Source organism: Phallusia mammillata, chromosome 8 (assembly GCF_965637545.1).
Source record: "Phallusia mammillata chromosome 8, kaPhaMamm4.hap1.1, whole genome shotgun sequence".
NCBI lineage: Eukaryota > Metazoa > Chordata > Ascidiacea > Phlebobranchia > Ascidiidae > Phallusia > Phallusia mammillata.
The window spans coordinates 9962425-9987976 of record NC_137259.1 but is presented as its reverse complement, the minus strand read 5'-3'; the positions used below and the strand labels follow the sequence as shown (position 1 = coordinate 9987976).

General features: G+C 36.0%; 1 protein-coding gene and 1 pseudogene across 4 annotated transcripts in view; both read right to left on the bottom strand.

Annotated features, from left to right (window-relative positions):
* Nucleotides 1-982: 982 nt before the first annotated feature.
* LOC145205320 (uncharacterized) lies at nt 983-2661 on the bottom strand (annotated as a pseudogene).
* Nucleotides 2662-7139: 4478 nt separating this feature from the next.
* The window catches only part of LOC145205319 (G-protein-signaling modulator 2-like), a 47916-nt gene continuing 29503 nt past the window's right edge, over nt 7140-25552 (bottom strand). The window contains exons 8-16 of one of the 4 annotated variants that reach the window (XM_080078007.1): nt 22663-22771; nt 22380-22547; nt 22045-22119; nt 17347-17457; nt 14137-14317; nt 10881-11036; nt 8008-8126; nt 7798-7934; nt 7140-7681 (exon numbers count right to left, since the gene is read on the bottom strand). In XM_080078007.1, the coding sequence (XP_079934133.1) occupies nt 7663-7681; nt 7798-7934; nt 8008-8126; nt 10881-11036; nt 14137-14317; nt 17347-17457; nt 22045-22119; nt 22380-22547; nt 22663-22771 (1075 nt within the window). In that variant the 3' untranslated portion in view covers nt 7140-7662. Of the gene's footprint in view, nt 7935-8007; nt 8127-10880; nt 11037-14136; nt 14318-17346; nt 17458-22044; nt 22120-22379; nt 22548-22662; nt 22772-25552 lie in introns of all 4 variants that reach the window. The other 3 variants (XM_080078008.1, XM_080078005.1, XM_080078009.1) reach the window with 3 other exon arrangements.

Genomic DNA, 25552 nt, shown 5'->3' with positions numbered 1-25552 from the left:
AGTATATATATACAATACGATTAAAAAAGGCGCAAATTCTAAGTACTATGTAGGTTTTTTGTATACAAATAAAAATAGTTTTGACATTTGACAAGTGTTTCTGCTTCGAATTCTTGTAAGAAATTAAACGAGCTGCTGTACTTTTCAGAGTTGTGCTAAGCTTTTTTACGGTTTGACGCGTAGCTATGCTGGCAACTTGATTTTACATGTGAAATGTGGCTGTGCAGCCTCCCACTTGTAATGGTGAGTTTTGCAGTGCTTTTGCGATCTGCAGTTGTGAATTGGTAAGTCGCTTTTTGAAGTGTTTCTCTCGCCATGATCCGACAGGCCAATCTATGACAGATTATTATATTTTCGCGCTGCCACCGAGGCAAGGTAAGGATTTTTAGGCAACCAATCTCGTTTGAGTTGCAATTGCTTTTTAGGCGGTATTTGGCCTAGCGACTGTGCAGCAATGCTGGTTTGAGCGAAGCTCATAGAAGTATCAGATTCAATATGAATCAGTTTAATTGGCGTTCGATGAACGCTAGCGCAACAGGGCGCTTATAGTCTCAAGGCCATCTGCATTTGCTTTTACATCTTTCCGCTTTATTACTGTAGCATTCTCCTGCATTTTTCCTTAGCACGTTTAATTGATTAAATACAATTTCATATTTATCGTTTTGGTTTCACCTAGAGTCATGTCAAATCTAGAATTATTTTTATACAGGGTCAACCTACTAGGTACTTAGAACGAATGTTATGATCGTTTTTTTTTCAATATCAAGGTAGTTGTTATACAACTGAGTGTCATGTCCGTTTAGGCTAATTTAGGGTACAAGGGCTGTGCCTGTACTTCGTTAGCTAAATTATTACCGTCCGGTTGTTCATTTTGTCGAGCGTTCTTTAGCTCATTCAATTTGTCCCATGCTAGTCTGCCGTAGACCTTGACGACCCATCCGGTGAGCAAAACTGCCCATATTCCTGCTAGAATGTATATAACTACAAAGATAAAACATAAAAATGGCGAGGTTATTGAGCTGATCAAATGTAGAAGTGCGTTCTTCGAAGCTGCTTCCAGGGTTGAGGACAAATATGAAATGTCCGCTTCCGTTGCAGGATCGGTGTTGCTGTCAATGAACTGGTAAAGTTTATCGTTTGTTAAGCGGGACTGGCTAAGAAGCGCCAACATTGAATTTAAATCTTCGAAACCGCTACTCGGTCGGGGTAAATTATCTTTGTATCGTTGAAAATCTAATTCTTCCTTGTGATATTTAACAGGTGCTAAAGTAGGTGTTATAAAGTCAACTTTAGAGTCAACGTGAGCTAGAGTATAATTGTCATATACGTAATATGTATCCTTAATTCTAAAAGACATTCCTCTTCCTGGAACATAATTTTCTACAAATTTAACAGTTGGATAAACAAATCCATCCCTGTATAACTGTCCCACGGACATGTTACCTTTAGAGCAGGGGTTCCCAACCTTTTTCGATCTCGTACCACTTGGACGCTCTGTACTGCCACGCGTACCACTTCTTGCAGAACAACTAATTTGATCGAATCATATTTTATTAAGAATAATAATATTGGCCTACTAAAATAACACTAAAGCACGACAACTAACTTTAATGATATTTTTGTTTTTGTTTACTGTCCACCAATTGGCCGAGCAATCATTTGCCGTCATCAACGCCCACTGTCCCACAGCGTTGTACGGCTTTTCAAAGCGACTGTGCTTCTTATTGACAGTTGACATGACCTGTATTTGTAGATCGTAATTATACGAAACAACACAAATAGTTACGTAACAATAAGAAGAGGCTTGGGGAAATTTTTTTGTAAACAAAACCAGATAAACAAAATATAAAGTTGTGAATCCAAATTTTTGTGAAAAAAAAACGAAAGCTACTCGCGTACCACCTAAAAAACCTTCGCGTACCACTAGTGGTACGCGTACCACAGGTTGGGAACCCCTGCTTTAGAGTCAACATATTTAATCAATGGTCGTGTGGCAAATATGTTTTTATGTCTTAAATCTTCTACAATAATTCCATTAATAACTTCACAAGAGAGTTCTGTCATTAGATCTCCTACAGTTATACCGGCTCTTTGTCCTCCTAAAAGTTTACTTAATATTTCGCCAGGATATTGTCTGGCTAAGAGTGAATATATAGTTGCTAGGAGCGATTGAGTTTGACATTCCAAAAAATGGATATCAGCAGTAAGTTGACTTATTGTTCCAGAAACAGTATCCATGGCTTCGTTAATAAAAAGTCCAACATTATCCGGACCACCATTAGGAGTTGAAAATTTAGCCTTATTTATCATTAGTGGCAAACGAATTGTACCATTACATTGCTTGGGTTCAATTATAATTGTATGATAATTATCATACCACCTGTACAATTTGAGTCTTGTCCATAGCAGTCCCGAATGGCTTTAGAACAAATGGTTTGATGGTGAACACTTAAACCTAAATCTTGTACTTCCAAACGATATAAATCGCCGGTATGCCTATAATGCAAGGTCAAACCATGGGTTCCCAAAGGCGTGACGACAGGGCAATCAACTCGGTTGGGCACCTTCCACGTGAACAACCTAGTTCCGACAGCACAACTACCCCTATGTATGTTACACTTAGACATAATTCCCAAGGCACCTTTCATTTGTTTGTGAATAGGATCGTATAAGATAGTGGATTTCGTTAAAATACCATTATGAATAACACCTTTTGAAGATGTAGGCCATTTATAAGTTACTTTAATTTCATTAGAGGAAGACCAAACGTTATCACTAGTTTTACTAAGTCGTCCAATCAAAGGTGCAGTATGAGTGTGTTGCCAATCTTCACAAGCACCTGAGGACGGGGGTAGCCTACAATAGCTACAGATTTCTTAGTATGAAATTTACCTCCGAAAAAATAATAATGGGATTCATATGTCGATTCAAAAATTTGATTAAGTTCTTGCTTAATCACGAAACCGAAGAGGCTTTTTGATTATACGTCCTCTTCGAGTAATGTGAGGGTCTTGTTCAGATATTTCAATTGGTGGTGCAGAGGCAGAAGTGTTACTTAAGTCACCCGTATCTACTCTAGAATCTATGTAAACAGTTGGACTAGTTAATATAGGAATAGTTTCAGTGACAGAAGTATCAACAGGGGGTCTAGGTAAAACAGTAGCATCGGTTATGCCTTCAATAGTAGGAAGATTAGCCACCTTAAGCCTATCGACAGTAACTGTGTTCTCGCGACCATTCATGGCTAAGGTAAAGAACTTTGGGTGCTTATTCAATACCTTGAAGGGACCATCATAAGCGGGGTAAAGTGTTCCCTTTTTGGCTTGCACCCGTACAAATACGTGAGTGCAATTTGTAAGTTCTGGGTCAACATAAACATTTACCTGCCGTTGAGGTTTGCGCTTGGCAAAGTTTAGATGCGACATAAATGCTGTTAGTCGCTTGGAATAGTCTGCTATGGACACGTCAGGTACAATTTCCTCAAAAAACTCACCTGGCAATCGCAACGTTTGCCCATAAACTAATTCAGCTGCGCACGCATCTATATCAGGCTTGTGGACACTACGTAAACCCAAAAGCACAAGTCCCAGATTGCTATACCAATTAAGAGGTTGACTATGCGCTTTAAGAGCAGATTTAAAATATTTATGTTGGATTTCGATGTAACCATTCCTTTTAGGCCTATAAGCCGTAGTCTGCTGTAATTTTATCCCAAATTGGGTACAAAAATCATTAAAGGTTTCAGAAGTGAATTGTTTTCCGCGATCTGTTGTACACCTTAATGGAGACCCAAATCTAGCAACCCAATGCAACAAAAAAGCGTTAGTTACAGTCGTGGCAGTTACGTTAGGCAACGGTATCGCTTCAAACCACCGAGAGAACCTACAACAACAGGTAAATAGGAATAGCCATCACACAACGGTAAAGGACCAACAATGTCCAAATTAACATCTTGAAATCGCCCTGTGGGTTCGATGTAATGACCCAAAGGAGCACGAACATGCCTTTTCACCTTACAACGTTGGCATTCAAGACAATTCTTACTCCATTCGTTGACGTCCTGATTAAGTCCGTGCCAAACAAAACGACTACCGATTAAACGACGTGTTGCCTTTACACCTGGATGAGATAATCCATGCAACGTCATAAAAGCGTGTTTACGTAAAGCAAGTGGAACAATAGGTCTAAAGTTCCCAGTTGATACATCACCAATCAATTTTAAATCAATATTAGGAACTTGCCTTTCAGTTAATTCCAATGACCAGTACAGCTCTTGCAAACTCTCCCGAAATTCGCTATTTTGCTGCTGTAGAGCTAAGTCATTCAAAGACAACAAATCATCAGCAAGCGAAATCGCGTTTACCTCAATCCTGGAAAGACCATCGGCTACAACGTTCTGAAAACCACTTAAAAATTCCACATCACTCGCATATTGAGCAATATAATCCATATAGCGATGTTGTCTAGGTGTAAAATTACTCGAATTGGAACGGAACGCTTTAACCAAAGGCATATGGTCCGAAACAACATTAAAGTTTCTTCCCTGCAAAATGTCCTTAAAATGTTTCAATGCCAGATAAATCCCAAGCAATTCTCGATCAAACGTACTATAATTCCTCTGCGCACTACTTAATGCTTTTGAAAAGAATGCGATTGGTTCCCATACACCCTTATTGTACTGGTTCAATGAGGCACCAACAGCAAAATTACCAGCATCGCAAACCGAGAATCGTCCATTTATCAGAGGATAGTGTAGCAAAACCCGATCGCTAAACATTTCCTTAATATCATCAAACGCCTTAATGGCTTCAGGCTTCCACTCTACACGTTTCTTACAATTTTTAGGTTCATTGCCCAACATTACGTTAAGATAACGTACCGTGTCTGTAAGCTTATAAACTTCACCATTTAGGAAACTATAATGGTACTGCATAACATTTCAAAGGAAAAGTACATAATTTATCAAAAAGTATACTATGTAAGTTTATGCCACATTATGACATTTTTATTTAATGCATTGTGTCTAAAATTAAATTAATTAAGTACCAAATGTCCACAACTAGTGGTAAATGTTACAGCTTTGAGATCTACATGTACACACTGCACGGTTTAATTAAAACCAGTAAATATATTTCAAACCAAAGTGCATGGAAAAGCTGAAGGAACATTAATGAAATTTTACTATGTGCTATTGATATCAAGCAAAAACAAGAAATGTGAGTGCCAATAGCTGGTCACTTTAGACAACTGCTGTCAATGTTTGTGGTAAGGTGTCTTGGCCTTTCTGTTTTTGTCTTTTCGGGTAAGACTTGAGGTTGTCTTTTCAGGTAAGGCTTGATTTTGTTTCAACTGTACATGTGTAGCAGATTGAGCACAAGAAATGGAAACTTTCCACTGCTTTTTGTCTCCAATCAAAATTACTGGAAAGTCTTGTCATAAACTTATCTATGCTGTAATTGGTGTGTTGGCTTGGTTCTCTAATTTAAACATCTTCTGTAGATACAGTACAAGTGTCAGAAATTTCATGTGGCATTTCGGATCAAATCATAATCTCAAATACTGTTCAGGAAACAATACGTGGTCAAGGATTAATTCGGTGGTTTACTGCACCAATCCTCAGATATTTTCACATAATAAGTAACCGTTTTGCATGATTAAAATACGTGGATTAAACCTCGTATTGTAAAATACTTTTACATCCATTTTGTTATGCTATGGTCCATTTAATTGTTCTTCGTCAAAACGATCTTTAAATTGTGCTAATTTGAATTTGTTTGCAGTAATATTTGTTATTTAAAAAAGTTTCATTTGTATCTAAATCACTTTGTATTTAATTATCCTAGCTAAAGCAACTTTAAATAATAGTAAACTAGAAGGGTGGCTTAGCACATTTTGTTGTTGCATTTACACTATAACCTATTTTAAAACATTAATATATTTCCTATGCTTACTTTGTATTGGGTCCCATATTAGCCATCGTCTTTTATAACCTTAGTCGTTTCTGCAGGCAAAAACTCATGGGTCCCCACACATGCAAAGTTGAAAATAATGTAATTCAAGAGATAACCATGAGAAAGTCGGGTGTTGTAAGGTAAAACACAGTGATCGGCACTGGGCTTAAATAATAATACTATGTGGAATACAAACTATAAAATTAGATTCACCCCAGATATTGTTTGAAGTATGTCCTATTTAACGTTTTAAAAAACTGACCCATTTTAGTGGGCTAGTAGGGTAACTAATTGGGTTCGACACACAAACTAAAAAATACATAGAAACCACAATGACTCAATCAATAGTACTGCAAAATTTCAGCCCAATCGGCCAATGTTTAAAATTTCGACCACTACAGGTGTTTTGAGCAACAACCGTAAATGTTTCTGACGTCATAGGGCTGTTAACAAGCCCCTAACTGTTGGCGGAAAAACGTCCACAAAGTGGTATGCACATCTACATGAATATATCTACCATCTGTGTAAATTTCACACAAATCCATCAAACATTTGATAGAAAAATGAGTCGGACAAACTTTGGGTAACAAACACCAATTTTAGGGGGCTAGCGGGGTAAATACTGGGGTTATCAACAAAAACAAAGTGGGATGCACATCTACATAACTATATCTACCATCTGTGTAAATTTTAGCCAAATCCATCAAACATTTGATGCAAAAACGAGTCGGACAAACTTTGGGGAGAAGAAAAAAACAACAAACAATTTGAGTAAAATCAATATGTGTCCCCTTCAGGGAAGGGGACCCATAATTACCCAAAGCTCCTTACTAAGGTAAACTCCCGAAGGAATTGGCTGTAGTTTTTAGTTTTATTGTACGTTTTTGACCTCATTACTACTTAAATTTGCTGATGATGTGAAATAAATGTGGAGTTTGAAAAATTCAATGAATGCATGGAATTTAACATTCCAAACAGAAAGAATATTGCACCATGTGAGGTAAAAACAATTAAGTGTCCAATACGGGCAGTGCTGCATGCAGTTAACCTTTAAATGGGACGTAGTTATGATAACCTGGCAACATATAAAAAGGCACCTTTCCAGTTGAAGTTGTGTATCAATTTTATGACATAAAGACAAAACCGCTAACTGTACAAATTTTTTTCGTAAAACTGAGTTTAGCGAAACCTGCTGCATATATTTTATTACATTTGTACTTAGACCATTGTTGGGTCACCAGTAACTTTATTCCAACTATGGCACTATCGAGGATGAACAAAACGTAAGAATGACCTGTGTGGGAGCGATGAGTATTAGCAGACGTTGATAAACAAAAGTAAACCTTACACGATTAGATCATGATTGACATAGTATCTACCACACGGCTCTTATGAATCTATAAATATTGTCAATACTAAACCAAATAAAACAATAAAGGATAGCTTCGCACTTGGTAGTGATAACAATTACTGAAGACTAAACAATCAATACAAACAAACCGGAAAAATAAAACCTTGCATAGATTATGCAACTAATTTAAAGTGACATTAGATACGCAAAAAACAACAATAAGCGAGCTGAAAATACTTGTTTGCCCTTTAGTATTACTGGTATCACATACGCAAACAGTAAAAAGAGATGTCGTGAAACAAGTTGTCAAACAGTTAAGTTGTGTTAGACGTTGTTGATAAGCGGGACGATCACTCCCACTCACTCCCTTGGTTCAAACCTAACAAACACATAGATGCAGAAGTAGTCATACTAAGGTCAGAAAACAAGTCACTCGCCACAACTCGTCCCCAACAATCAAAGTAAAAAGCTAACACGAAAGGATTGGTTCCCCACCTGCATCGCTGATCATCAATGCGCGACGATTGCATTCTGACGATCAGCGAAAAAAAGTCTTCATCAGGAATAGTTGTTGACAAAACTTGACCTTCAGCAGCAGGAACAGAACTTCGCTGATCGTTTAAGCGGGTACCCTTAGTTTAAAAAACATGATGTGGCAAAACAGAGCCTTTCTTTCCTGCAATAACACAAATATGACACACAAACCTGACATCGTATCAGATTATCAAAAAAGTTTTCATCAAGACTCTGATTGGAGGGAAAACCAGCAATTTCTTGCTCCTCCACGAAATCACCTATTCGGTCAGCAGCATTTTGACCATTCTCTAAAAGTAAGAATGGGTGAAAACGGCCAGCAAAGTATGATGATATGTCAAATTGGCAACAACTACGTTTTCGCTGCTATTCTGGAGCAACATGACAAACGTGGTGCTAATGTAAAATCTAGCAATATTTATGAAGTGCCGTCTCTTTAAAAAATGTGAAAACTAACGTCGTGCTATATTTTTGTCACAGGCCTGTTTTTAAAGGTAGAGCTACTTACACCACAACTTGCGTCAGCCGCACATTTAGCTACAATATTTGAGAGTTAATTTTATTGAATTTTTCATGATAATACCTAACCTCAACCTTAATAGCCCCAACCGTCAGCTTATTTTGAAATATATCGTTTTTAACAGAATTTGTGCTCTAAAACTAGCTAAATGTGCAACTGACGTGGGTTGTGTTGTTAGTAGATTTTCCGTTTTTATACAGTTACAACATCTGCCAGAGCAGTCGCTGCATTTTTGCACGTATACTATATGTACTTTCGTCCCTGTCGAAATTAAAGCTATGCTATACGTCGTATAGAACTAGAAGGGCGGCTTAGCACATATTGCCCTTGCATATACACTACCTATTTTGAAACATTAATATATTTCCTACACTTATTTTATATTGGGTCCCATTTCATTCACTGTCTTTTATAACCTTGGTTGTTTCTGCAAGCAGAAACTCATGGGTCCCCCACACATTCAAAGTTGTAAATAATGCATTTCAAGAGATAACAATGAGAAAGTTTAGTATTGTAAGGTTAAACACAGTGATCGGTGCATAAACAAATATCCTATAACGAGTACAAACAATTTAAATTCATTCTATTTATACATTTTTGTATGAATTGCACACAATGGTAGGGGCTAATGGAGTGAATGATAGAGCTACAGGGTTGAACAATCAACACCTATAAATGACAAATTCTACAAGCTGTCCAAATTTCATCTAATTCCGACACTGTTTAAAAAACTGACCCATTTTAGGGGTTAGTGGGGTAACTGATGGGGTTCAACACCCAAAAGTATAAAATATGAATCACAATGACCCAATCAACAGATATGTAAAATTGTATCCAATTCAGACAATGTTTAAAATTCTGACCACTAGAGGTGCTACAAGCAACATTCGTCAACGCTTCTGACGTCATAAGGCTTTTACCACCCCGCATGTGCAAAACCGTCCACCAAGCAATGCACAAACATAAGTAACATATGTTCTGTTGCCTTTACTATACTGTTATACCACAGAAATCTTTCGTTTGGTGTGCGCAGCAACATACTAAAATGTTTTACACTTTGGGGTCTAGCGGGGTAAATATTGAGGTTAGCAAGTCAAACAAAGCAGATGGCACATCTACATAACTATATCTACCAACTGTGAAAGTTTCATCCGAATTCACCAAAGATTTCATGCCAAAAGTGCATGGACAAACTTCCGGAGAAAAAAGTAAAAACTGAGTGAAATCAAGATGCGTCCCCTTTAGGGAAGGCCCCCCCCCATAATAAGATTACCGGACACAGAAATGTTCCAAAAGTGTCCGGAATTCGGGCGTTAAAGCTGTGTCTGGAAATAATTCCCTAATGTTCGGAATTTTAACTCCAATAACATAGACTACACTAAATTGTCCTTCAGGGGCAATTATAACACAGGGAAAGTACTTTGCCAGGTTAATTCACAAAAAAAAAACTATGATTTCTTCTGTCCCTAATGTACATTATCGATGATCGCAGCATTTTATATTTTTCGTTTGGTATGAGTTTTCGGTAAATCCCCATGAGGGAATTGCTACGTAAATTGCACGACGGTCACATGGCGCGTCCATTTCACCAGATGGTCAAATTCCGCCTGACTGAGATCCTTTAGGTTGTAGCAATGTTGGATTTACCCAAGAAACTCGTGAGCACGAATCAGTTGCGCTAACCTATTGGTCGTCTTGAGTGACAGGCCAAAAACTACGGAGCACCAAAAAACCATTGTTTTCAATGTCAGCCATATTAGAGTTGAAATTTATGTCCTGCAGTAAAAAACTGCAAATTAATAGATTTTTTTCCCAACATATATACCGTTTTAAAGTGTTTACGAGTTTACACAATGTCCGTGACTAATTAACATGTTAATAATAAGGAAAAAAATGAACGTTATATTAATTTGACTTAGGAAAATCATATTTTAAACTAGAAGAGTGGGTTAGCACATTTTACTACAGCACATACACTACAATTTATTTTGCAACTGTAATACAATCCCTATGCTTTTTTATACTGGGTCCAATATTAGCCAATGTTTTTTACAACATGATTTGTTTCTGCAGGCAGAAACTCATGGGTCCCCAAATCGCAATATGGTAAACAGATAACCATAACAGACGGTGTTCCAAATTCAAACACAGTGATTGGTAGTGTTCCTAAATAAACATGTTATGTAAAGTAGGAACTGTCCAAATCTTATCCAATTCAGATATTTGTAATAAGTTTGTGGGACTAAATAGCGTGAAATCGGACATTGGTTAAAAATCACCCATTTTAGGGGACTAGTGTTGTAAATGTTAGGGCTATCAATTCAAACAAAACAGATGACACATCTACATAACTACAGCTACCATCTGTGAAAATTCTTGAAATCTAAATCCTTGAAACATTTCATGTCAAAACGAGGTGGACAAACTTTGGGAATAAAAAAAAAAGAAAAACAAACAAACAAATCAAGTAAAATCAATATGTGTCCCCTTCAGGGAAGGGGGCCCATAATAACATCAAAAATACCAAGTAGTTGTTCCACTTGTGATGTCACTGGGACAGCACCATCAGTTATCCTTAAACCAGGTAAACTTGACAAACTAACTCTTTGCTCATTCAATCTTTTTGACTGCGATCTTGCAAGCATGCTAATCATGTGATTCATTTTTTGGTGATGTTCATCTGAAACAGAGTATGTTGTAATCCGTTGTTGTATATTGCAAGCATAACTTACTCACATAATACTCTTTTATAGGCGAAAAAACACAGACTGAACTAGAAGGGTGGCTTAGCCCATTTTACCATTACATATACACTAAAACCTATTTTGAAACGTTATTATATTCCCTGCACTTATTTTATAATCTCTTGTATTAGCCACAATCTTTTATAACTTTAGTTGTTTTTGCACGCTAGCTGTTTCTGTTTCTGCACTCATGGCCCCCACACAGGGTTCCTGCGCAATTTTTGTTTATAAATTCCATGACTTTTCAAAAACTTTTCAAGAAAAAAAAACCCGAATTTCCATAACCCCAATAAAAAAAACGAACAATTCCCATAGTAGGAAAACTAGAAAAGACTTTGGTATATGTAGCCAATTTATCATACTTGCAACGAATATACAAACGTTACATAATTTGAAGCGCCAAATTCCATACAAGGACTTTTGCAAAAGTTGGCTTTTTTTCAAAACTTTTCCAGGCCTTAAAAATACAAATTTAAATTCCATAACCTTTCCAGGTTTTCCATACCCGCGGGAAACCTGCACACATGCAAAGTTCAAAATAATTCATTTCAACAGATAACCATGATAAAGTTTGATGTTGTAAAGTAAAACACAGTGATCAGTACTGGGTCTAAATAATCATACTATTAAAAGTACAAATTGAACAAATCTGATTCAACTCAGATATTGTTTGAAGTTTGTCCTATTTAATGTTCTTTTAGTGGCAATGTAGAGTAAAACACATCAATTAACACCTACAAAATTTAATTTAATTTGAAAATTGTTTACAAAAAAATTCACCCTTTTAGGGGGCCAGTGGGGTAAATGTACAATCACCAGAAAAGTGGCTTTCTGATATACTTCCATTTTATATATTCTATATGTTATTTACCAATTTACTATACACATCATTTGATCTACACATATGATTGTTTTTGTAAACAAAAACGAATGGGTCCCCATACGCGTGTTTGTGCGGATTTACGGTAAACAAATGTTGCGGTGATTTTTAGATTTTTAGAAAGCATTTACCCAACAATAAAATTTTTTTGTTCGTATTCTTTTTGCACTATTATTGTCATATAATTACAAAAACATTAAAAAAGAACGAAAAAAATAATTTCAATAGATTATCTTGCTTTGACCCAGATATTGTCGTCCAAGGTCAGGTTTCAAACACATTTTTTTTTCTAGAAAGCTGTAACAGTTGTGTTACAGACACTTTAAATTAAAAAGCAATTTGCTACAAGTGTATACATAACAAATTGTTGTTCATTTAACTTTGTTTCGCAAATACGATTTGCTTAGCTGGGCTTTTTATGTCCAAAACCTCCGAAACAGTTTTATTAACGCCTTCAGTTTGAGAAGTCATGTTACACAGGTGTAACAAATCGTGCTGCGCTGTCGCTCAGCGCTTCGAAACACGAATAAGTTGACATACGTATACAGCGCAATATAATTAACATCGTAACATCTTAATTCCAACCAGTGAGAAAATGGTCAAGTGACAACTGCGTTCAAGCGTGAAGCAGAGACATTTTTTCCATGCACCACAATCGTCTCAATCACTCCCATTGCGTCAGCTGTGCACTGAGCAAGAACAAATTTGACAATAGACAGCGTGTAAAAACATATTTGGGGCTGTAAGAGTAATTACTGAGCCGATTGCACTGAAATTTTTAACAGCCAAAAAGAAGCACCCTATCCTCAGCTGTTTAAAATTTCAGCAGGTTAAGTCTTGTATTTCTGACCTCATTAACATGTGAACAAAAAAACAAATATTTGGGGGTAAAGGGGTGAAAATGGATATATACAACTTCAAGTTACAAAATACTTTGAAATACGCTGCAATGTACCAATCAAAAAAGTATGAAACTCCAGAATCATCTGTTTTAGCAAGTATAGCCGTTTTAAAAAAATTCACGTTTTGGGGGGCTGTGGGTGAACCGAGGGATCAAACGGGGTCAAAATTCACATGGACCATCTTTAGACCAATATCTATAAATGTGTGTAAATTTGAAAAAATTTGAACCATTCTTTCTTGACCAAAACGTGGGAACAAATCCAAATCCGCGTTATACGGGAAAAAAGAAAAATATATGTAGACAAAAACAATATATGTCCCCTTCAGGAAAGGGGACCCATGATAATACCACAATGAGCCAATCAAAAGTCCTGTAAATTTTTGTCAAAATTGGCCAAGGTTTAAATTTTACACCACAGGCGTTAGGACAACAACCAACGTCATAGGGCTGTTGACAAACCCCTGATGCAAAAAAGGTCCCCCAAGCAATCCACAAACACAAGTAACATATGTCTGGTTGTCTTTGTAACACTATTAAACCACAGAAACCTTTGTTTGTGGTGCCCAGCAACAGAAGGGGCCTAGTTGGGTAAATGTTGGGGCTACAGTGTTGAACACAAAATGGTATATCTAAATTTCAAGCTATCTAAATTTTAGCTAATTCTGACACGTTAAAAAATCACTTATTTTAGGGGGCTAGGAGGGTAAATGCTGGGGTTATCAAGACAAACAAAACAGACCACACACCTACATAACTATATCTTTTATCTGTGTTAGTTTTATCCAAATCCATGGCTAAACAAGTTAGACCAGGGGTTCCCAACCTTTTTACGATCTCGTACCACTTAGACGCTCTGTACTGCCACGCGTACCACTTCTTGCAGAACAACTAATTTGATCGAATCATATTTTATTCAGAAGAATAATATTGGCCTAATAAAATAACACTAAAGCACCACAACTGAATTGAATGAGATTTTTGTTTTTGTTTACTGTAAACAAAATATAAAGTTGTGAGGAAACCAGGCTTTTGTGAAAAAAAGCAAAAACGGAAGCTACTCGCGTACCACCTGAAAAACCTTCGCGTACCACTAGTGGTACGCGTACCACAGGTTAGGAAACCCTGAGTTAGACAAACTTTGGGAAGACCAAAAAGAATACAAAACAAACAAACAAACTTAGTAAAATCATCACGTGTGCCCTGGCCCATGATGAACATTTCATACAATAATAAAATCACAAGGTAGACATACCATCATTCTGTACAACCACATCATCTGGCAATGGCACTTCTTGAACTATAATGTTTTGCTCTTGCTGCAAAAACTCTGGAAGGTTGAGCAAAGCTTCTTCAGCCCCATGCATCTCAGCTCTCTGGTCGTCCATTCTTCGGCACTGCAGCCGAGTAAGCAGATCAAAAAATTTTTCGTTTCCCTGACAACAGACTCAAAATGAAATCCAACCTTTTTCCATATAGATTCAAACCTACATTTAAGACTGCAAGTATGTAAGCAACAGATTGCAATGCAGTGCTAATCAGATTTGCATCGCATAATCTCAGATTATAATGAATTGTGTAGACTCTGGAGAGGTATCTGTATTGATCTCTATTTTTCATTTGGAGTTCAACACAACAAATATTTCATGTAACACAGAAAAAGGTTTCTCTAAGATAGCTCCAAAACGATTCCTTTTTTTTTATTTGATCAGCTACATTTAATGGAAAGCAGTGCATTGGTCAAATATATTTTTTGTAGGGATTAAACCAGAATGATGATATGAATCATTTAAGTTTTGAATAGAATTAGGCAACAAAGCAATGTTTCTCCATAAGCTAAAATACAGTATATAAGGTTTATTGGACATTTTTACAAAAAATAAGACTATGCTAGTCGCACTATAAGTGGAATTCTTTTATTCCCCAGAACAACTATGTACCGCTCTGTATTCTTGTATCAGTATCCACAATAATCAAGAAACACCCTAACTATCACTGCTTCGAACAAGATTTTTGGGGATAAAAACAAGGCAAAAATAGAAACTAGAAATGTGACTTTCTAATATATTTCCATTTTATATTTTCTATATCCTATTTACCAATTTGCTATACACATCATTTGATCTACACATATGATTGCTTTTGCAAATAAAAACGAATGGGTCCCCACATGCGTGTTTGTGTGGATTTACGGTAAACAAATGTTGTGGTTATTTTTAGATTCTTCAGGACAAATTATTAGAAAGCATAAACCTAACTTTTATTATCATATAATTACAAACACAGTAAAAAAGAAAGAAAAAAAACATCTCTTGCTTTGACCTTGATATCGTCGTTTAAGGTCAGTTTTTAACAACATATCTTCCTAGAAAACCTTTACAGTTTTATTACAGAATGAAGTATTGAATCTTTAATTGATTTGTCAAAAGTAAAAAAGTTACGATATGACGTAAAATGGTTCTCAACTACGCTTTTCTAATTATGTTTTGGGGGCCTGTGGGGTCATTTTACTTAAAATTGTTATTTTCTAACTGATCCAAGTTTTTGACATTTTTGTTGCAATGCACCGAGACTTAACAGTATGCAACAGTAAATTTATCACTAGAAAAGTGGCTTTCTGATATACTTCCATTTGATATATTCTATATCCTATTTACCAGTTTACTATACACATTTAATCTACAAAAGGGGTTCCCAACCTTTTTTGACTCAAGATCGACTTTTGAGGAATGATAACTCTCAGGATCTACTGTTCCAATACAAATTAGCAATATAATAAAATACGTTGATTAGCAAGGATAATTAACTAGCATTTTTCCCAACCCAGCTTTTCAGTTTATCATCGTTTGGTAATGATTTGTTTTACAGTGCATGAGCGCTATTTAAACTTGATCTAATACTATTATCTTTAAAATACAATATTGAGAAAAAGTTTTGACCAAAACAATCATTTAATTGAAAAAAAGAGAGCAACTACCAGTACAAAGTAACAATTACCACTGCAACTATTCTTTTGTGACATAACAATGAGCCTTTTGAGTATTTGTAGTGTAAACATATAGGGATAATCCGATAATTAATTCTTATAATAAGGTCATCTGTGTACAGGGACCTTCCTTCAAAAAAACATGTTCAACTATATATTTTATATTATTTTCTGCATCCCTAGCGGTCGATTTGATATCAGTTTGAGATCGACCAGTCGATCGGGGTTGGGCACCCCTGATCTACACATATGATTGTTTTTGAATGGGTCCCCAGATGTGTGTTTAAGCGGATTTACGGTAAACAAATGTTGTAGTTACTTTTAGATTCTTAAGGAAACATTTTTCACAAGGCATTACCTCAACTTTAAAAGTTTTTGTCCTTATTTTTTTGCATCATTATTGTCATATAATTACAAAAAAAGATGGTAAAAAAGAATTGGAAAAATACTTTCTTTCGCAATCTCTTGCTTTCACCTTGATATTGTCGTTCAAGGTCAGTTTTTAAACACAAATTTTCCTAGAAAGCCTTAACTGTTGTATTAGACACTACGCTATGACAAAAAACTCTTAACTGTGTTTGTGACCTTTAGTGACCCGTGTTGATGCGGGGGCCAAGCTGACAACGAGAATTAAAAGACCATTCATCATGGCTTTCGTAAAGTTTTTTTTTCACTTTTATGTTAATCAACAACGCATTGCCTGACATAAACGAAACCGAAGCAAGTTTATCAAGTTTAAATTATGTCTTGAATGCGAAACCTTTGCCAAAACTGAAAATGCACGTAATAACTTAATAAAACGAAGTGAAATTGCTGCGCAAAAACAGCTGATTTTTAATCACCGAAACGACTGTCCTGTAAAATGTCTGTCCGGACGTCAAGCTGAGCACTCCTGCTCTGCCGCCTTAATCGTATACCAGTGAATTACTCCCTTGGGACTTATATCTGACTGATAGTGTACACATATTATGGGCTGTAAAGGTAACTGGAATTTTTTTAAATACTACACGAATAGCCGGCTCAAGCAACTGTTAACATTTTCAAAAATTTCTGCACCATAGGGCTTGTATTTCTGGCGTCAAACTAAAGCGATTATTTTGGGGTTTAAAGGGTGAAAATGGGTGAATTCAATAAAAAGTTTTGTTTTCTTTAGTCAAACTGAAGAAAATTCTTTAGTTTACCTTACATTGCACCAACCAACAAAGCATGAAACTACCAGATTATGTACTTTAGTTAGTACAGCCGTTTTTGAAAAAAATCATTTTGGGACTTGGTCGTTCGAGGTCAAACTTCAGGAGGATCAATAACTAACATCTGTCCAAATTTAAATAAATCTGAAGCACTCTTTCTTGAACAAACGCAGGTAACAATCCAGCGTATGACACAAAAAAGAAAAAAATACGGACAACAACAATATGTGTCCCCTTCAGGGAAGGTGACCCATAATTACCAGATCATAAAAGCTAAACAAGAACTTACATTGCTGCAGTTGAGGTTAACTTCTATATTGTTGGCACTTAGAACAGGAAAAGTATGACCTCCACTATTCTCTGCTGAGCTTTCTTGCTTGTCATCATGCATGCTGTTACACTGCAAGAAATGTAAGTTACAATTTTACTGCAACGAGATATAGGTTTGAAAATCATCAATTTGAGTTCCATTCAAATTATTAGCTAGAGTTATTTGCACTACATTCATATGTTTCACAGCCAAAGCTCTCCATAACAATGGTCCATAAAGAAAAACAGGTTACATTTTTTTTTACAATAGCTTACATTCTCAGTGGTCACCAACAAATTGAACTGCATTTTTAATCAATTTTGCAATACATTGTATTGCATAAAATGTGGTTATGTTTTTCATTTAACATATTCTTCTGATTGTTATTAAAGCTACAAACATACAAAATTGCATTCAAACTATAAAGGTGACAATGCTGTATACAGTCCATTTATATATTCATTGTCCTATATAAACTATTTACCACAGACACCTTTTGCCATAATTATTAATACTAGAAAGGTGGCTTTCCAACATACTTTCATTTTATATATTCTTTACCCAGGGGTTCATCCAGAAATTTAGAGAGGGTCCAAACGTTTTATTTTGAGAATTTCCCTAATGATAGGTCTGTTTGGAAAATTTCCCACAAAAATGTCCTAGACCGCACAAGACTGAAAATGTAATTCACATGTCAAACTGCCATTAAATTGTCCCGTTGCCTAATTCGTTTTCTGGTTCAAAACGACTAAAATCGCTGCTAAAAAATCTGGACCAATTTATAAAGAACTGAACGCCTTTCTGAAGCTATAACCTTCATGTTAAGTTGCGCAATGTCACGAATGCACTCAAGTTGGTAACTGCAGAAGGCATAAATTGTGCCTGGCACGTAACAAAATACGTATACCCTAATAACACTAGAAAAGTGGCTTTCTGATATACTTCCATTTTATATATTCTATGCGATATTTATCAATTTACTATACTATACACAATTTGATCTACATATATGATTGTTTTTGCAAGCAAAAACGAATGAGTCCCCACACGCATGTTTGTGCGGATTTACGGTAAACCTATGTTGCGGTTATTTTTAGATTCTTAAGGACGAATTTTTTACAAAGCATTAACTTAACTTTAAATGGTTTTGTCCGTATTCTTTTTGCATTATTATTGTCATATAATTACAAAAAATCGGTGAAAAAAGAACAGGGAAATTACTTTCAATTTAATCTCTTGCTTTGACCTTGATATCGTCGTTCAAGTTCAGTTTTTAAACACAAATTTTACTAGAAAGCCTTTACTGTTACATTAGACCAGGGGTTCCCAACCTGTGGTACGCGTACCACTAGTGGTACGCAGAGGTTTTTCAGGTGGTACGCGAGAAGCTTCCGTTTTTTCACAAAAACTAGGTGCGCCTGGAAATGACTTTCGATGCGCTGTTAGCAAATTTACACCGCGTATCAACCAATAGGCGGACAGTAAACAAACACAAAAATCTCGTTATATTTAGTTGTTGTACTTTAGTGTTATTTTAGTAGGCCACTATTCTTCTTCTGAATAAAATATATTTCGATCAAATTAGTTGTTCTGCAAGAAGTGGTACGCGTGGCAGTACAGAGCGTCCTAGTGGTACGAGATCGTAAAAAGGTTGGGAACCTCTGCATTAGACCCTGTATAAAAAAAAGTCGTTTGCTACAAAGGTATACATAACAACTTGTTTTTCACTTAACTTTGTTTCGCAAAAACAACCGTTTAATGACCTTTTGACACTGTTTTTAATGGCATGCAGTCCTTAGTGTTCAACAATACCGTTTAGCCTAATTTATACATAACTTAAGTACTAATTCTTGAATTGATTTGTCAAAAATAAAGAAGATACGTTATGACGAATTTTTTTTAACTGTGTTGTAATGCCTACAAATTGACCTTTAGTGACCCGTGGTTATGCGATGGCCAAGCTGACAACGAGAATTTAAAAACCATTTATCGCAGCATTCGAAAAAGTTAAGTTTATTTTTTCATATTTATGTTGATCAACGACGTTTTGTCTGACATAAACGAAACCGAAGTACGTTTATCGAGTTTAAATTACGTCTTAGGTGTAAAACCTTCACCAAAACTGAAAATGTGTGTGACAACTCAATAAAACGACACAGCATTGCTGCACAATAAACAGCTGATTTCTAATCACCCAAACGACTGTCTCATAAAACGTCTGTCCAGACGTCAAGCTGAGCACTTCCGCTCTGCCACCTTAATCGGAAACCAGTGAATTCCTCCCTTGGGACATATTTTATGGGTTGTAAAGGTAACTGGAAAAATTTTAAATACTAAACGAATACCCTGCTTAAACAATTGTTAAATTTTTTAAATATTTCTGCACCATAGGGCTTGTATTTCTGGCCTAAAACTAAAACCAAACATTTCAGGGTTTAAAGGGTGAATCCGAAAAAAGTATACAAAATTCTTTAAAAAACCCCCCATTGCACCAAACAACAAAGCATGAAACCCCAAGATGCTGTACTTTAGTCAGTATAGCTGTTTTTAAAAAATTACGTTTTGGGGGGCCTGTGGGTGAACCTTGAGCCAACATATTGAGCCAATATGTTGAACACTAAATTAGTAAACCCACTGCAAACAACTTTTTTTCTTAAAATTTTACCTTTTAGCACATATAACGGGCTTGCATTTCTGACCTAAGGGACTGGAAAAACTTAAACCGACTATTTCGGGGTTAAAGGGATGTAAAGAATATCTTACATTGCACCAACCAACCAAGCATGAAACTACTAGATCATGTACTTAGGTTAGTACAGCCGTTTTAAAAAGTTTACATTTTGAGGGCCTGTGGGTGAACCGCTGGGTCACTCGAGGTCAAACTTTAGGAGGATCAAATTTGGATCAATAGCTAACATCTTCCAAATTTGAATTAATTTGAAGCATTCTTTCTGAACCAAACGAGCCTTACAAACCAGCATTTAAAAATTTTACGTTTTGGGGGTCTGTGGGTGAACCGCTGGGTCATTCGGGGTTAAATTTCAGGAGGATCAAATTCAGTTTAATAACTAGAATAGTGGTTTTCCTATATATATATTGCCAGTTTATATATACTGCATCATATTAAACGATGTATCACATTTACCATTTACTATATTTATAATGGATATATATTTGGCACCTGCATTTCATTGGGTCCCTATCTTTTTCCTGGCACTTCATAACATATTTGTTTCTGCAAGCATAATCTAATGGGTCCCCACACATATGCATATGTGATTTGGTAACAGTAAAAATAGGGCACAATCATTGTTAGATATTTACCAGTTTACTATGCACATTATTTGATCTACACATATGATTGTTTTTGCAAGCAAAAACGAATGGGTCCCCACACGCGCGTTTGTGCGGATTTATGGTAAACAAACATCCTGGTTATTTTTAGATTCTTAAGGAAAAACTTAACCAACTTAGCCTTAACCCAATTTTGAAAGATTTGTCCGTATTCTTTTTGCATCATTATTGTCATATAATTACAAAAAACAGTAAACAAGAACAGGATAAATACTTTCAATTTAATCTCATGCTTTGACCTTGATATTGTCGTTCAAGGTCAGTTTTTAAACAAAATTTTCCAAAACTGAAAATGAGCTTGATAACTTAATAAAACGACATAGCATGGCTGCGCAAAAACAGCTGATTTGTAATCACCAACACGACTGTCTTGTAAAACGTCCGTCCGGACGTCAAGCTGAGCACTCCCGCTGCATTCACCCGTCTTAATCGTAAACGAGTGAATTCTGAGCACTCCCGCTGTATTCACCCGCATTAATCGTAAACAATTGAATTACTACCTTGAGATTTGAGACTTCTATCTGACTGACTGTGTACACATGTTATGGACTGTAAAAGTAACTATTTGGCCGATTAAGGCAAATTTTTAAATACGAAACGAATAACCTACTGCAAACAATTGTTTAACATTTCAGTACATTGGGGCTTGTATTTCTGGCCTTACTTATTATTTTGGGGTTTAAGGGGTAGACATGGGTGAATCCAATAAAAAGTTACAAAATTCTTTACAATAGCTTACATTGCACCAACCAACAAAGCATGAAACCCTCAGATTATGTACTTGGGTCAGTACAGCCGTTTTTAATTTTTTTCGTTTTGGGGGCCTGTGGGTGAACCGCTGGAGCAATAACTAACATCTGTGCAAATTTGAATACATTTAAAGCACTCTTTTTTGACCAAACGCACTTAACAAACCAGCGTTAGACAGAAACGAATATTTTTGGGGTTAAGGGGTGAAAATGGGTAAATCTTTTTTTAAGGTACAAAATTCTTATATTGCACCAAACAACATATAACTCCAAAATGAAGTACTTTAGCAAGAATAGCCATTTTAAAAAATTCATGTTTTGGGGGGCTGTGGGTGAACCTAGCGATCAAACGGGTTTAAAATTCACATGGACAATCTTTAGACCAATATCTATAATGTGTGTAAATTTGAAAAAGTTTGAACCATTGTTTCTTGACGAAAACATGGGAACAAACCCGCGTTAGAAAGAAAAAAAGAAATAAAGAAAAAAAGAAAAAAAGAAAAAAGAAAAAAATATATATAGACAAAAACAAAATGTGTCCCCTTCAGGGAAGGGGACCCATAAATATGCCTACCTGTGTAGCCTCTGGAAATAACTTTATTGGTATGTGTGAAAAAGTCCTCTCCTGTTTCTCTTTTTTCTTTGCAGTCTAAATTAGTGTTACAAAATTTGATCAAAAACAAACAAGCAAAACAAATAGTTTCTTTAATTTCAACTAATTATTGGGCACGAAAGTGTCAGTCTACATGTTTAAAATTGTCTTTGTTTTTTATGTTTTGTTGGCTTTGTAATATATCCGAAAAGTGTGGATGTCGTAAATTTACAACATGTTTCACTGCCATGACTTTTTGTCTACAGACATTTTGTTCTTGACCTCTTTGGAGGTAATTAAAGTTATGATTCACAAACCTCTGTGCTCACTTGTTGCGGTGTAAGTTTTAAAAGTTCCATATTTTCCATGCTGGCCCGCCTGACTCTTGGTAAATCAACATCCGAAGACATGTTGCTTTCATGAATCATGTTTACTAGGTTTCTTAGGTTTCGTTCTGCCACTGATTTACCGGCATCATCCATCAACTGCAAAACGTAAAACCAAGAAGAACAAATAGAAACAAATTACATGTGTCAATTCCTACTTATTTTCTGTTTTTTGCATCAAACTGCATTTTTTTACAAATTTACATTAACTTACTTCAGTTGAAATTTCCAACTGCTCCCTAACACATTCAAGGGCCTTGTCATGAAATCCCAATGATATGTATGAATTGCTAAGCAGCCAACATGCCCGACCCACGCCAATACTAAAACAAGAAAGAATAACTTTTCCAACATTGTCTGGATGGGGGGTTCCAGACCTCGCCTTTTATACAAAGTTTTACTAATATCCTGCAAACGCATGAAACAAACCAGTGTTAGACAGAAAAAAATATGGACAAAAACAATATGTGTCTCCTTCAAGGAAGGTGACCCATAAAACGGGAAAAAACTGCATTATTCAGCCTGCAAATGTCAAAAACTGTCACCTACCAAAAACTTTCATCACTGTATTTTTACAAATACTTATTTGCTGGGTGAAAAAAACTAAAAAAACTGTAAGGGCGGCTTAGGACATATTGCAATTGCACATACACCACGGCTTATTTAAAAACATATATATATTCCCTACACTTATTTTATATTGGGTCCAGTAATAGCCATCATTTTTAAACCTATTTCTGTTTCTGCAAGCAAAAACTCATGGGTCTTCTACACATGCAAAGTTATAAATAATACATTTCATGAGATAACCATGTTAAAGTTTGGTGCCATGGGTTGAAACAGGGTAATTAATATTGTGCTTAAATAATCATGCTCTATGACAGTGGTTCTCAAACTTTTTTGACCGTGACCCAAATCTGAGTTTTATGAACACCTCATGACCCAAACCTCAAAACATGTATTTTTTCTGATATGCATGAAATAGAAAAAGACACAGACAACCATTTGTAGGTACACAGTTCTATGAAACAATGATTGATTACAAACAAATGGTTCATATATTTAACTGTGCTGTTCGATAACGAGACATACTGCAATTTCGAGGCCACGTCGTCGCCGCATAGGGGTCTGGCCATCCAGTCTTAGTTTGTAAAATTTATTTATTTTAAGCAGCTAATGGTGTGCTCCAGGGCAAAATTTAACAAATGACATCTCAAAGTGGCATATTCCTCAAACCGTTAAAACTAGAAGTGTGGCTTAGCACATACACTGTGACCTATTTCTTAACATATATTTACCGCCGACACTTATTTTATATTGGGGCCCCATATCATTCACTGTCTTTTATAACCTTAGTTGTTTCTGCAAGCAGAAACTCATGGGTCCCCACACATGCAAAGTTGTAAATACTGCATTTTAAGAGATAAGAATGAGAAAGTTTGGCATTGTTACGTCAAACACAATGATCGATACTGTGTATAAATAAATATGCTTTATGGAGTACAAACTATTTAAATTCATTCCATTCATACATTTATTAAGGTTTTTCTATTTTATGACTATCTGAGAAAAAAGTGTTAAATAGTGAGAAAATAAGCCAAAAGACAACAATCAGCTCCTATTAATGGTGAATTGCACTTGACTGTAGGGGTCTAGTGGAGTAAATGATAGGTACTAAAGAGTTTAACAGAACAAGCAACACCTACAAATGGTACACTTTAAAGTTTAGAGTCTAAACCATTGGTTCTTAACCGGTGTTCGATCGAACCCCAGGGGTTCGACGAAGGTCTTTTTGAAGTACAATACAAATACTCGTTTTTGTCAAATTTTAGGGTCTATAGTCGCTAAAAACGGCAATTTGTATTTGCTCAATATCAAAACACTGGAAGGTTAAACTTAGGCAGGGGTGTTTTAAACTGCTCTAAACAGTTTTTGTGGTACTAAAAAGAGTATTACCAGCCTAATAACCATATGTGTCAGACTTTTTGTATGCCTATTGTGTGCCAACAATGCGAACAAAACAGGTATCACAAGCATCACAATATAGATTGTGAAATCATAAACACTTAAGACTGATCTCCTCGCTGTGCAGCTCAATCTATGCACCGAGCTAGAAATTAATCTGGGCTTTTTGGGCGCTATTAGATGGTAAATACATGATATCAACCAAGGCCGTTGGTAAAATAAGAACCTGCGACGCAGCCGTCCTAGCAAAAGGGTTGTGCAACCCTGCACTAAGGTTTTCTTTTCTTTTTTTGACGTAACAAAGAGCATTGTTCGCGTTGTTCGTAAGCAGAAAAACAACGAAATTTTGTTGGCAGCAAAAACTTATTACTTTATCTTTTTCATGTTAGTGTACAGATGCTAAAAATACAATGCTTCATTTGGGGAAAAAACTAAAAATTGCCGGAATTAAAGCAATCCTGAAACAAGTTGCTTGTATTATGATGTCAGAATTTAACAAAATGACAAACAGTAACTGTTGCCACTACGTTTAAACAAAAACTAATTATGACCCACCAAACAAAATGGGTAAAAAACCTGGAGTTCGACCAAAGGTTGAAGAATATCGTAGGGGTTCGGCCGCTATAAAAAGGTTAAGAACCACTGGTCTAAACTGTCCAAATTTCATTTAGTTCATGCATTGTTTAAAAAATGGACCCATTTTGGGGGGCTAGTGGGGTAAATGTTGGGGCGATAAGGTTGAACATAACAAACAACAACCATAAATAGCACACTCTATAAGCTGTCAAAATTTTATCGAATTCGGACAATGTTTTAAAAATTCACCCTTTGTAGGGGGCTAGAGGGGTGAATATTGGGGTTACAGGGTTAAACACAATAATGGACACCTATAAATGACAAATTTTGCAAGTTTTTCAAATTTCACTAAATTCTGACACTGTTTAAAAAACTCACCCATTTTAGGGTCAGTGGGGTAACTGATGGGGTTTAACACCCAAAAGTATAAAATATGAAACCATGATGACCCAATTAACGATCATGGAAAATTTTATCCAAATCGAACAATGTTTAACATTCTGACCACTAGAGGTGTTATCAGCAACATTCCTCAATGCGTGTGACGCCATAAGGCTGTTAAT